The following is a 13,524-nucleotide window of genomic DNA, read 5'->3' as shown; positions in this document are numbered from 1 at the left end:
CATAAACCATATCTTTTGCACAAACAGTTTAGGCACAGTGAGCCACTCTTATCAGTCGGTGAGCCACTCTCTTCAGCTAGGGTGGTGGGAACCCTCCAAAAATCCAAGTTCCAAGACTCCAGCCAAGAGCCGATCTTGAAAGCAGGACTTTCTAAAGTTGAGCAGTCTCAGGCCTGCTTGTGCACACATACACACACAAATGGGGGGATTCAGGGAGATTAAAAAACTCTGCCACCATCATAACCTCTATCTTCTCAGAGTCCTCCAGTTACAAGGACTTTAAGCAAGATAGAATTATGTTCCAGTTTTGAAGAGGTTGTTGCTGCAGTAGTGTGAAGGATGGATAGCAAGCCATTGAGAATGGAAATGGGCAGTAGCTCAGCTGACAGATGATTGGTGCTTGAAATAAGACATTGGGAATGAAGAAGAGGGAGGAATGGAGTTGAACGGATACTGTATATTTACGATTGTGTATATGTATGTATGTTTGTATATGTACATGCATATATATATATATATTGTCATTAATGTTTCAGAGACTATAAAGCTATAAGAATGTGAATGTACATTGCTATCTCTGAAGAGGAGGCTTTTCTAAGTGTAGGAACAACGTCATAAGTCATGGGAGAAGTTTGATGTATTTAAGTACATAAAAATCTAAAATCTGACAAAAAGCAAGACGATAAAAATCAACAAAGTTGAAAAGAAAATGGGGAAAATATTTATGTCTATGAGAGCATTAATGTTCTTATTATATTAAGATCAATTGCAAATTAGTACTTTAAAAATCTTAATAGCCCAATAGAAAATAAGCAAAGTAGATTAATGGGCAGTTCACAAAAGAAGGAAGACAAATGGTCACTTAGCATTTGTCAACCGAGAACCTTTAAAGCGTGAACAACAATAAAATACAAATTCTTTTATAAAGTAGCAATTAAAAAAAATAATAGTAGGGTACTTGGAAATGGGAAATAATCTAAGTGTCCATCATTAGATTATTTAGATAAATTGATATACTCATACATTCATATATTATCCAGCTATTAAAATCATGTAGTAGAAGATATTAATAACACAGCTAACTTTATAATAATAAAGTATGGTCCCAAGTTTGCTGTTGGTACTTTACTCAAACACAAACATACGTATACACAGAAAAATACTTAAAGGATATCCTCCAAATTATTAACCAGTTTTTCTCTAGGTCGTAGGATTATGGATGGTTTTTCTTTTCCTTTTTGTGATTTTTTTTAAAGAAACATTTCCAAATATTTATAGCAGGGGTCAGCAAATTATGACCTATAGGCTGGCTGTTATTTTTCCTAGAAATATCTTGAATATGGAACAAGATAGGGACTTAATAAATGCTATTGATACTAAAATGAGTTAATACTTATTTTAAATATAATTTAGATTAACATTTCATTTATCCAGGATCATTAGATATTCTCTTGATATTCTAAATAGATGATGATTTAATAGATGTAGAAAGTTCAGAAATGAAGATCTGTTATCAAAGAGATAGGGGTGAGTTATTGACAGAAACCAGTGTGCCTACTTAAGGGTCTTTTAAAAACTTATATGTAAAAGATGCTCAGATGTATGGTACATGAGTGAATGTGAGTCATGAACCTGTGAGAATAGTAGCAACACCTACTATGTACCTGGCTTTTTGCAGAAATGCCATTTAATCCTTAAAATAACCTTGACAGGCAAACAGAAGTGTTTTCTATGTTGTGCATGAGAACACTGAGGCTTGGAGAGTTTAAGAAGTTTTTTACCCAAGTCATACAGAGTTTGGCTCTACTTGAACGCAGGTTTATCTGAGAGGAAGATTTATGGTTATGTTTAGTCTTGTTTTTCTTTTCTAACTGAGTTGCCATATAGGTCCACAGAATTTGAGGCAATATATGGAATTTAGGTTTTGACTTAAGAAATTCATTTTTAATTATGTATTAAGTTTTACAGTGGTCCCTCCTTATCTGTGGGCGGTGCATTCCAAGACCCCCAGTGGATGCCTGAAACTGCAGTTAGTACCGGACCCTGTATATACTATGTGCTTTTCTACACATGCATACCTATAATAAAATTTATTTTATAAATTAGGCACAGTAAGAGATTAACAGCAATAATAAAATAGAACAATAATAACAATATACTGTAATAAAAGTTTAGTGAATGTGGTCTCTCCTTCTCTGTCAAAATATCTTACTCTACAAATTTAACGCCATTTCCATCCTAACTAAGCATTTACCACACACCGTGGCTATAACTCACAGTTTGAGGTGCACAGCAAAACTATCATTAATTTCTTTATCCTTCCTCATAATTTCACGGATAGAAGATTCATTCTTACCATAGTTTTTTTTCTTTTCTTATTATGATTAGGTTGAGAACTTTTACCTTTTCACTTAATGGAAGCACTTCACCCAGCTTCTCTTTGGCATATCTGAATTGCCAGTATCATTAGTGTTGCGCTTTGGAGCCATTATTAAGGTTACTTGAACACAAGCACTGCAATACCTTGACAGTTGATTTGACAGCTGAGATGCCTATTAAGTGACTCATGGGCAGGATACCCTGGACAAAGGGATGATTCACATCCTGGTGGGCTGGAGTGAGATTTCATCATGCTACTTAGTGCTCAATTTAATATTTTTGAATTGTTTATTGCTGGAATTTTCCATTTAATATTTTTGGACTATGGTTGACCATGGTCTGTACCTGAAACCATGGAAAGTGAAGTTGTGGACAAGGTAGGGACTGCTGTATATAAAACGGTAAGCTCCTTGTTCCCTGCTGTATTCAAGCAGATTCTGGATGGCCCGTATTTTAAGGATGTTTTAGCAAATTACTACTGTGCCTAAGAGGTTGAACTTTATGAACTTTGAGTATCTAGAAGGTCTATGATTTTATGGTGGTGTTTTGTTTTTAATGTTCTGTTTGTGCATTTTATCCAAATTTAGATTATGTGAAGGACTATATCTATATGAACTCTTAAAGTGCTACAGAAATCTTTTACAAATTAATATTTTGCTTATGTTTAGGTAGGTTGATATATGACTCTGCAAACATTATAATTCACTAAGGCTCTCTATATCTTTCATATAGTCAAGGTCCATGTAGTTTATTTTTTCTTGAGTGTAGACCAGAGGAAAGATTTGTCTATTCAAATGGATATGCTTTTCCTCAACAAAAATGGAAAATATAAACCAAAATTTTGTTTGTACTTTGGCCATATGAAAATGAGGAGCCAAATTTCATGGTTAACCGTAGTGATTATCTTACCTGAGGTGTCGGGTTACAAATACTCGTTTCCTTAGACAGAATTTGTGTTATGTTATTCCTAAATATTTTTTTGTTGTTGAGGGCTAATACTTACTATTTTGAAACATCTTAGAAGTAGAATATGAGTTTTTTAATATATAAAAGCTAGTGGTTTTAAATCTTTCTGGAGTGTGATAAATAAGATAGAACAAACAAATGGCCCTCAGGTTTGACTTTTGTTCTGTGGCAGTTTTATCTGGGACCTATATATGTAGTTGATACCTGCCATCTAGAACATGATTCATTGCTTGACTCCGGACTATAACTAAACTGTTTGAAGGTGTCTTATAGCTAGTTTCCCACTCTTGTGGATTCTACTTAATATTCATTTCTATACTTACATTGCTATTTCTGTGTGGGGAAAAAAATAGCTTAAATGTAAAATACTTAATTCTCAGCGCGATAAATGATAATATCAGTCAAGTTTGAAAGCAACATTTTAATAAAAGTAGATAAAATTCATCCAGTTTTAATCTAAGACCTGTTTACTCAAACTGGATCTTTGTATATTCTTGTCCAGCAGAAACTAGAAAGAATGTCTCCACTGCCTCTAGAGATGAGTGTTTTAGAGAAAGGCTAGCATTGCCCTCAGGCCAAAGCTTTTGAAAGAATGGATATATAGTCCATCCCCAGTCTAGAGTGTTGCCAATTCCCCCTTTGTATTTTAGGTAATTTTTTATTGTGCTTCAAGTGTTGAATTGCCAGCAGGTCAGTTTCAAACGTATCCGGATATCAAAAATATATATTGAAAACAAATGCAAAATATTATTGCTTATTCTCTACCAGTGTTCCCTTATCCTTATTCATGATTTGACTGTGACTGGGCCTTTTATTTAGGTGGAATGTTCTGATCCTGATGAACTAATGCAGTTTACCTCAATATATTGTATTTTTCTTCTGAAAAAGAGGTGACTGAGGTAACTCTACTCCCACATAATAAAATCATGACAAATATTCAATTACTAGAGTTAAGATGTCTTAGGGTCATCTTATAGACTAAATGATTTTATGGTTGTCATGATTGAAACCTGTTATGCGGTAAACCAGAGACGTTCTAAATCCCTTGTGAATAATGTGGTTGGCCATATTTATACTTTATATAAAATGTTCTTATGTATGCTTACAATTCCGTAAAATTTATTTTTGTTTTCATAGTCTGTTCGGCACTTGAAGTATTCCTTGTTTAAGAAGTCGCTACTGGGCAGTGTTTCGGATAATGGAATAGTAACTCTCTGGGATGTGAACAGTCAGAGTCCATACCATAACTTTGACAGTACACATAAAGCTCCAGGTTCAGGCATCTGTTTTTCTCCTGTCAATGAATTGCTATTTGTAACTATAGGCTTGGATAAAAGAATCATTCTCTATGACACTTCAAGTAAGAAGTAAGTATAACATGCTCATTTCTTAATTTAGTAACAAATAATTCTTTCATTAGCAGCCATATTTGTGATTTGTATAGACCTCTGATTAATGTTAGAAGATGTAAAGTTTGTGTATTTGTTATCTAATAAGGTAGAATTTTCTTTTTTTTTCCCATGCGGAAAAAACTAGATGAGATGTGGGTGTTCTTTAGAGCAGCCGTCCCCAACCTTCTTGGCACCAGGGACTGGTTTTGTGGACCGGGTGGGGTGGGGTGGGGGTTGGGGGGATGGCTTAGGCCGTAATGCGAGCGCAGAGCAGCAGATGAAGCTTTGCTCGCTCGCCCTCAGTCCGCTCATTTCCTACTGTGTGCAGCGCAGGCCACGGACCTGAACCCGTCCGTGGCCCGGGGGTTGGGAACCCCTGCTTTAGAGTACTTCTGGATGATGAAAGTTGAGGGGTAGCATGTTAATGATTTCACATCTTTATTTTAGCATGCATGCATATTACTCTTTTTTAGAATACAACTAAATTTGTGTATTTTTAAAGCAATATAATTAATTTGCTTTAAAATTAATTCATTATCTAGAGCAGGGTTTCTAAACTGTTGACATTTTGGGCTGGATAATTCTTGGTTGTGGGGAGCTGTCCTGAGCATTGTAGGATATTCGGCAGCATCCCTGGCCTCTACTTACTAGGTGTCAGTAGTATTCTCCAAATTAAAAGTAGTAAAATTACCCCCAGTTGAGAACCACTGATATAGAGCTAAAGGGTACATAATTCTCTAAGTATCTAGGTCTGTTATGCCTTCTTGTTCTTCTTACAGTTATAAGTGTGCTTGGTAGCTTAAAAAACAAAAAAAAACTGTAAGACTGCAAGAGGTGTATTCACGACACCTAAAAATATCTAATGATCATGTTAAAGGAAGTGGCATTATTATATTACTGCTAGGGAAGGACCTACTGTGAGCCCCTTTTTAAAGTTTACTGTTACTTACTTTACTCTTCTTTTTTTTTTTTTTTATTCTTTTCTTTTTGAACTAATTTATTGAGAACCCTAACAGTAAACCATTCCTCTCATATACCTGACACTCCAGCAAGGAGTCAGCTTCAGCAGATCAGTATCCATACTTCTGTATTAGCTTCTGGGAGGATTAAGCCTCATGAATCCTGTTAGCTTTTGGGTCAAGAGATGCATAACCAAGAGCAAAGTAGCAGCTGCTTCCTTGTCAAAGGTCATAATCCTCTTGAGGCCTAAGCAGGTCACTAAATGGAAAGGGGATACTTAGAGCCTCCTTAACCCTGAGGCTATAGAGCCCTTATTTGTGGAGTAACATGCAGGAATTCTATCACGTTCACTGCCAAAATAATAATTACTCAAAGAAATAGGTCCTGTTTCTAGAAGATACAGAATATATTGTATCTATTGGAAACGAATAGAAAAATAGGATGAAGTGCTTAGCAGTTCCTTTACATGCCATTGTAGTAGAAATGTCTCCAGGTCTAATTCTGCATTTCTGCTTTAAACAAATATTTGAGATGGGTATTCCAAGTAACTTTGCCGAAATCTAAGTAACTTTGGTTTTGTTTTACAGTTATTTATATGTTGTATAAGCTTATATATATACATTCACATATCTACATATACTTCGCTCTCCTTTCCAAAGGCTAGTGAAAACTCTAGTGGCTGACGCTCCTCTAACTGCAGTAGATTTCATGCCTGATGGAGCCACTTTGGCTATTGGATCTTCCCGTGGGAAAATATATCAATATGATTTAAGGATGTTGAAATCACCAGTTAAAACCATCAGTGCACATAAGACATCTGTGCAATGTATAGCATTTCAGTACTCCACTGTCCTTTCCAAGGTAAGATATTTTCTTTCTTTTCAGCATTTTTGATTTTACTAAATAAATCTAGTTCAGAATATAGAAATCGTATGTTGTCCATTAAACACAGTGTAGTTTTGCTTCATAACAATTTTTATATCAATGCATTGTAAATAATTGTAGTACGAATCCATTTGATACTTAGTTTTAAAACTTTTTTTTGCGCTTTTCACATTTCTGTCTCTTCAAAAATATTAAAAGGCTTTTATGGTTCAGAGGGAAACTCTCACATCCACCAGCAAGCTTAAGATTTCTAAGGGAAAAACAATATTTTTTAAACTAATAGGGAATTTATAAAATATTAATGTCTCGTGTGGAGCATTAGAAACCTGAGCTTTCAAATATTCCCTTCCGTTTCAGTCAGGTTTAAATAAAGGCTGTTCCAATAAGCCCACAGCTGTGAACCAACGTAGTGTTAACGTGAGCACTGCTGGTGGAGGAGTCCAGAAGTCTGGAGCTGCCAGAGAAGCAGCTACCACTTCCATTGCCACAGTTCTGCTACAGCCCATGGCAGCAGCTGTGGGGAAAGGAGCAGCTGCTGTTCAAGACAAAGCAGGTAAATGTTGTTTATATATAGTATTTGGAGTTCCCATCCTGTCTCCTTCCCAAATGGATATCATCATCACTTTCTTTAAGAGCCTAGAACTTAAATTCACGTGGGTATTTAGGTAAAATTATTAGCAGATAGTGAACATTGAAAAAGTGAAACATTTAACTTTAGCTATACATTTTTAAAAGATTAATGAAAGGTACTTCACTTACTCTGTCCAGCTGAACTTCTGTTGTAAGATACTTTAAAAACAGAATAATGCCCTCTCAGAAGTACCGCTACAGACTAGATGACTTTTCATTGTGCCTTTAGATTAATCAGTAGAGAATATGAAACTTTGATGCTTTCATTGTGATTTGATCTCTTAGTTAAAAAAAAAAAAAGCTATTAATGGCCCCTATATTTCATTTTTCAGACTGGAAAGTAAGTCAGGTGATGAAATGAGTATATTTAAGTGCTGAATAGTACCTGGCACATATTAAGCCGTAAATTAGTCATTTGTTAAATAAAAATAAATGAAAATGTTGAAATTTTAAAGTAATTTCTTCTACTCTGATAATCATATTGATGAAACAGTTCTTAAAGAAGAGTTCATTTAGACTTTGTGAAGGTATAATATGGTGATAAGCTTCCCCATACTTATTGTAGAAGATATTCTTTGCCTACAATAAAGATCATAATTCCCTAAATTCCTGAAAGCCTTTTTGTTTTTATTTTAAGAAGTTATGCTATACTGTCAACTTTCAACATATTTTTAAAAGTCTGCATGATATACCAGTATGTCTCTAAAGTATTCTTACCAGAAATGAATGTACTCATGTCTTTTTGAATTTTCAAGACAAGTACTTAAATTGAACACAAATATTTGTTGGTGCTTTTTCAATATGAGTTTACTATTCCCAAGTATAAGCAAACCTTTAAATTGTTGGTCTTGGTAGTGTAGAATTTTTTAAAAAATATAATAAGTATATTCACTATAAATTATCTTTGAATATCTATATCATCCTTACATAAAAATCATTATATATTATGTAGAAAAATAATAAGGTCCTTATTTGAGAACTCCTAGAAACTAATACTATTGCTATCTGTTTAAAAGAAAAAATAATGTTTGACAAGATGTTGAATTAACTATGTTATGAAAATTGGTGTTAGTTTAAAAAATTATTGTTTATTTTATTCATAATTTTCAAAAATTAAAGATTCTCTCATTTATTGTAAACTTTCTGAAGTCTCAATGTCTTTCATTTAGTTTTTAATAAGGAAGTTTATGTGTAACAATGGCAGCATTAATTAGATATGGAAGACTTGGGTCTGCAGGGCTACCAATTAATGATAATTCTTGGCTGATTAGCAGTTTCTGGCAAAATGAATGCTTACTGTGCACCCACAAAGAGTTAGAAATTTCTGTTTATTGATTTTATTTTGAAATAATTGCAAACTTACAGAAAAGTTTCAATAATAATACAAAGAACTCTTGAGTTCTAGTATATCCTTTAGCAGATTCACCATTTTATAAATTTTACCACATTTGCTGCATCATTTTCTCTCTCTCAACTCACATACACGTACACTTTTCCCCCTCTGAAGGATTGAGAGTATGTTAGGCTTCACTCTCAGATCTATCACCTTCCTACCTGGATGACTTTAGGCAGTTTTCTTTTTTATATATATATTTTTTATTGGGCTATAGTTGTTTTACAATGTTGTGTTAGTTTCTGCTGTACAGCGAAGTGGAGTTCCCTGTGCTATACAGCAGGTTCTTATTAGTAGGCAGTTTTCTTAACCATGCTTTTTTCTCATTTTTCTCTTCCATAGATAATATTTAACATTTTGGGGTTATTGTGAAAATTGGAGAAAATGTATCAAAAGGGCCTAGCACATGTAGGCACTCAATAAATTATAGTGTTGCTAATATTGTCATTATGATCATCATTATTGCTATTACTTTAAGCATGGTGTAAAATAAATTTAAAATTTGAAATAAGTTCATATGGCTTCTACTGAAGGTGTCCTAATTTAGTTATTGAAAAGAACCTCTGCAGGGACTTCCCTGGTGGTGCAATGGTTAAGAATCCGCCTGCCAACGCAGGGGACATGGGTTCCATCCTTGGTTCGGGAAGATCTCACATGTCGCGAAGCAACTAAGCTGGTGTGCCACAGCTACTGAGCCTGTGCTCTAGAGCCCGCGAGCCACAACTACTGAGCCTGCATGCCACAACTACTGAAGCCTGTGCGCCTAGAGACCGTGCTCTGCAACAAGAGAAGCCACCGCAATGAGCAGCCTGTGCACCGCAACGAAGAGTAGCCCCCTCTCACCACAACTAGAGAAAGCCCGCGCGCAGCAATGAAGACCCAGCGCAGCCCAAAATAAATAAATAAAAATAAATATATTTTAAAAAAGAACCTCTGTCTGCAGACTTGTTGCTAGTGCTCATTTTCAGTAGGAAACAGCCATTTAAGAAGATAAAAATAAGGCTTTAGCACTATTTTCAAATGATACCAAGTTTCTATTTCATAAAGTTCCAGAGGCTAGAGTTATGCATTCAGACATGTTGAGGACCTAGAAAAGGGAGAGAAATTTCTTCTTTATAACCGATTACACTCTTGGTATAAACACCGTTCAATGACAGTGATGTACAAATGTTTGGTCATAACTTTCTGTGAGGTTATTAGGTTTATTTCATTAGCCAGGCTTGGACATTTTTGAATATTGTGAACAAAGCTAATCTTTGTTTTTATCCCAGGCTTTTCAGTTTTCATTTGGGACCAAGATGGCAAATAAAACAGTTTTAAAAATGTAAGACAGTAATATGCTACCGATTCAAATGCCAAGATTTCATCAAAGTTCTTGAATCTCTAGAACTCAGTCCTTGACCCAAAAATGAGCAAGAAGTTACTGAGCCTGCAGAGTTCCTATTATAACGTCCTTGCCCTAAAGTCATGCAATATATACTGAGAGAGGAAGTAAACTGCTGCATGCCTCTTTATTGTTGTCTACTGTTGTCTACTATTCTTTATGAGTTTGGTATTCTGGTTTCCTTCCTCTCAGTAAACTATCCCAAGGTTAGTGAAGTCATTTAAGGTCAGTAACGCTGAGAGCAGTGTTAGGTTCCCACTGTTAGTGAAGAAAAAAATAAAAAGGGGAAAAAAGAGCTCCATTCACTGCAAGCTGGGGAAAGAAACTAACGTTGCTTGAAAACTGCTATATGTTAGGCATTGTACTATATGCCGTAGAGACTTTTTTTAATCACTGGTAGATGATCCTAACAGTGAGTCAGTCACTAACAAAAATAAGTTGTGTAAGAAAAGTACATGAATTATTTAGAAAAGTTCTATCAAAGTAGATTTAAAGAGTGGTGTTATATGAGTAAATAAGTTATTTGCTTTTGAGGAGCCCCTCATTCCATGAGAACGATGCTTAACTGAGCTATTGTTATATTCTGCTTTCTTTTCCTGATGCCCACAGTTGTAGTGTTACCAAAGATATAGGTAAGGCATTCATTTTTAGAACCTAGCTTCTCATGATAAATTTCTTATGAGAAATAATAAAAATGTTTATTTTTATATCCAATTTCTACAAGGTCTGCCTCGAAGCATAAACACAGATATTTTATCTAAGGAAACAGAGAGTGGAAAAACCCAGGATTTCTCCAGCTTTGATGATACTGGAAAAAGTAGTTTAGGGGACATGTTCTCACCTATCAGAGATGGTAAGTCCGTTCAGATCAGAGGATCATGTCTTCTTGCTCGGGCAGTCATGACATTTTTATTCTGGCTAAAAGATGTGGATAATAGCTTCAGTCTCACTCTATTCATGACAGTTGCTAATTTTCTCAGTCCCTGAGGTGGTATCTTTCCCTTTGCCCAGATATTTCAAATGTTATCATTCCAAAATATATGCTAGTAATTTTCACATGGGAACCAAGCAAATAGCTCTCAAGTTAGTATTTTAATTTCCACAGAAGTTTCTTAGAGGAAGTTTTGCCTCCATAGGCAATCTTTTACTTGTATCTACTTCTAAATAAATCTTCCCCAAATCTTGGATATTTTGATAGGCAAAAAATATCTTCCTAACATAAAAAAATTTGTTTGTTTCTTTGATTTTTAGTATTTAACTGGTATTAAATGTTTTCATGGAGAAATATGGCTGGGGGTTAGATTGCCTCATCTTTTACACTATGTATGAAAGTACCACACACACACACACACACACACACTCACTCCCCATCGCTAGTAGACGTTGCCATTAAAAAGAAAAAAGCCAAAAAACCAAAAAAAAACCTTTGCCAGTTTGTTAAACGGAAACATATATCATTGTTGTTCACTCTATATGAACTAGGCACGTTGTTTGGCTGTGCTTTTTTGGTGCTAATTTTCATACTATTTTCTTTACTGGGATAGTCTCACTACTAATGGCAGTATTATTAACAGTATGGGTAAATTTCTAGAAGACGATTTGGCAGACTTAAATATTCATTCTTTTTGTCCTTTTAATTCTATTTCTATAAATTTACCTAAGAAAATATTCAGAGAAGCCCACAGAGATTTGTGTGTTTACTGTTTATTTATAGTATTGAAAAACAGGAGTGAATCTAAATGTCATCAGTAGCAGGGTGTTTAAATTATTACATCCACTCATGATCTTATAAAATTTAATTTTTTACTTTAAAATTGTCTGGTTTCAAAATTTTCTTCAACTAATTTCATAAGCAGAAAGAATAAATATATATGTAGTGGTACAGAATTATTGAGTGTCTTCTGCCTTACCCCAGCTTGAAAATGACTCCTTAAATTGCCCGGTCAAATTGCTATCTTCCATCTAATAAAAGAGGAAGGATTCCTTTCTTTCAGGATGAAGAGAGGTCATACTACCTAGTTGAGGGGTAAAGAGAGGAGAGATGTGGGCAAAGGAGGTAAAAGTGGCTTGGGCTGGAGTTGAGAAAGGTTTTGGAGGTTAGTACCCAATTGCGGAGCTTTGTTTATGAGAACCGCTGGAGTAATTTTTTAAATGAAGGGTCTTTTTGAAAGTGTTTGAGTTATAAATGAAATCCTTTTTAATGGTTTTTGAAAGTAATAAAGGATATAAATTCCTTTTTAATTGCTTTTGCTGTTTAAAAAGAGATTAGAATTTGAGCCATAGGCCCTTCATTTATTAGAGTTTGATATTATTGATAAGAAAAAAACATGGATACTAAATATAGTACTGGTTTTCACTGTCAAGAGATTGTGTTTTAATCTCAAAGATTCAACACTACTTAGGTAAAAGTCTTAATCTGTTTGTGCTTCAATTTCTTCATCTTTTAAATAAGAGTACCTCTGCTTTTGTTAGGAAAAAATGAGTAACTTATATAGAAGTGTGTGTTGTGCGATTACTAGGTATAATACACACACGCATATAGATGAATGGATGGAGAGATGGATGATAGTCCTACTAATATGATAATCACGTATGATAATCAATTTATTGGCCATTTGAATTTCTGGTGAATTTTTTAATGACCTTTGCCCATTTTTCTGTTAATCTGTTAAAATGGAGTTAAGCAATTTTTGGTTATTATTTGGTAAATGAATAATATTACAGTATTGAAATATTCTTAAACATATTCTACCACTGAAAAAATTTTAATGAAACCTTATATTTTTAATAACATTGTGTTGCTTACAAAATATTTTTACATTATTTCAATTGATCCTCAAAACAGTCTTGTGAGATGGTCAGGGCATTGTCCCCGTTACATAGGTACAGAAACTGAAGCATAATTATATTAAAGTCTTGTCCAAGGTCACAGAGCTATTCAGTGGTATAAGCAGAACTGGATTACAGGTCTCTGGAGCCTACTCCAGTGCTTTTTCTAGTATAACTTGCTGTCTCATTAAATGACTCTATACATAGAATTATCTTTGCTGCTATGCGTGAAGCTAAAAGAATGAAGAGGGAAGTTTATATGAATACTAGCTTTACCTTCACTCAGATTTTTCTTCTTAAAACTATTAGTCTCTGAACTCTTTGGGGAACGAATAGGAAGCCTAAATTGCTATGGCTTCTTTTTCACTATTTTTTAAATTTTATTTTCTAATTTTATTATAGATGCTGTAGTTAACAAAGGAAGTGATGAGTCTGTAGGCAAAGGAGATGGTAAGAACTGTTGAGAAGTATTTTTATCAAAGTTAAAAGTGATTTTGTGTTATCTACTGCTGTGTAACAAACCAATTACCCCAATATTTTGAAGCTTAAAAGAACACTTATCATCTCATAATTGTGGGTGAAGAATCCAAGTATGGCTTAGTTGGGTACCTTTGGCTTCAGATGTCTCATGACGCTTTAATTAGGGTGTCAGCAGGGCTGCAGTCATCTCAAGGCTTGACTGGGCAAGGATTTGCTTCCAAACTCAT

The 13,524-nt window shown here is 34.6% G+C and overlaps 1 protein-coding gene across 3 annotated transcripts in view; it reads left to right on the top strand.

Annotated features, from left to right (window-relative positions):
* Positions 1-13,524, top strand: part of NEDD1 (NEDD1 gamma-tubulin ring complex targeting factor) — a gene marked incomplete at its 5' end in the record, with an annotated part of 44,597 nt that overhangs the window by 19,989 nt on the left and 11,084 nt on the right. For all 3 annotated transcript variants that reach the window (XM_081249746.1, XM_081249747.1, XM_081249748.1), the window contains 5 exons: positions 4,483-4,712; positions 6,356-6,557; positions 6,939-7,134; positions 10,713-10,841; positions 13,220-13,267. In XM_081249746.1, the coding sequence (XP_081105872.1) occupies positions 4,483-4,712; positions 6,356-6,557; positions 6,939-7,134; positions 10,713-10,841; positions 13,220-13,267 (805 nt within the window). The remainder of the gene's footprint in view (positions 1-4,482; positions 4,713-6,355; positions 6,558-6,938; positions 7,135-10,712; positions 10,842-13,219; positions 13,268-13,524) is intronic.

The sequence above is a fragment of the Mesoplodon bidens genome, assembly GCF_964165515.1.
Source record: "Mesoplodon bidens genome assembly, chromosome: 11".
Classification (NCBI taxonomy): domain Eukaryota; kingdom Metazoa; phylum Chordata; class Mammalia; order Artiodactyla; family Ziphiidae; genus Mesoplodon; species Mesoplodon bidens.
Note: the sequence above shows the minus strand (reverse complement) of the source record. Positions and strands in the feature narration are given on the sequence as shown.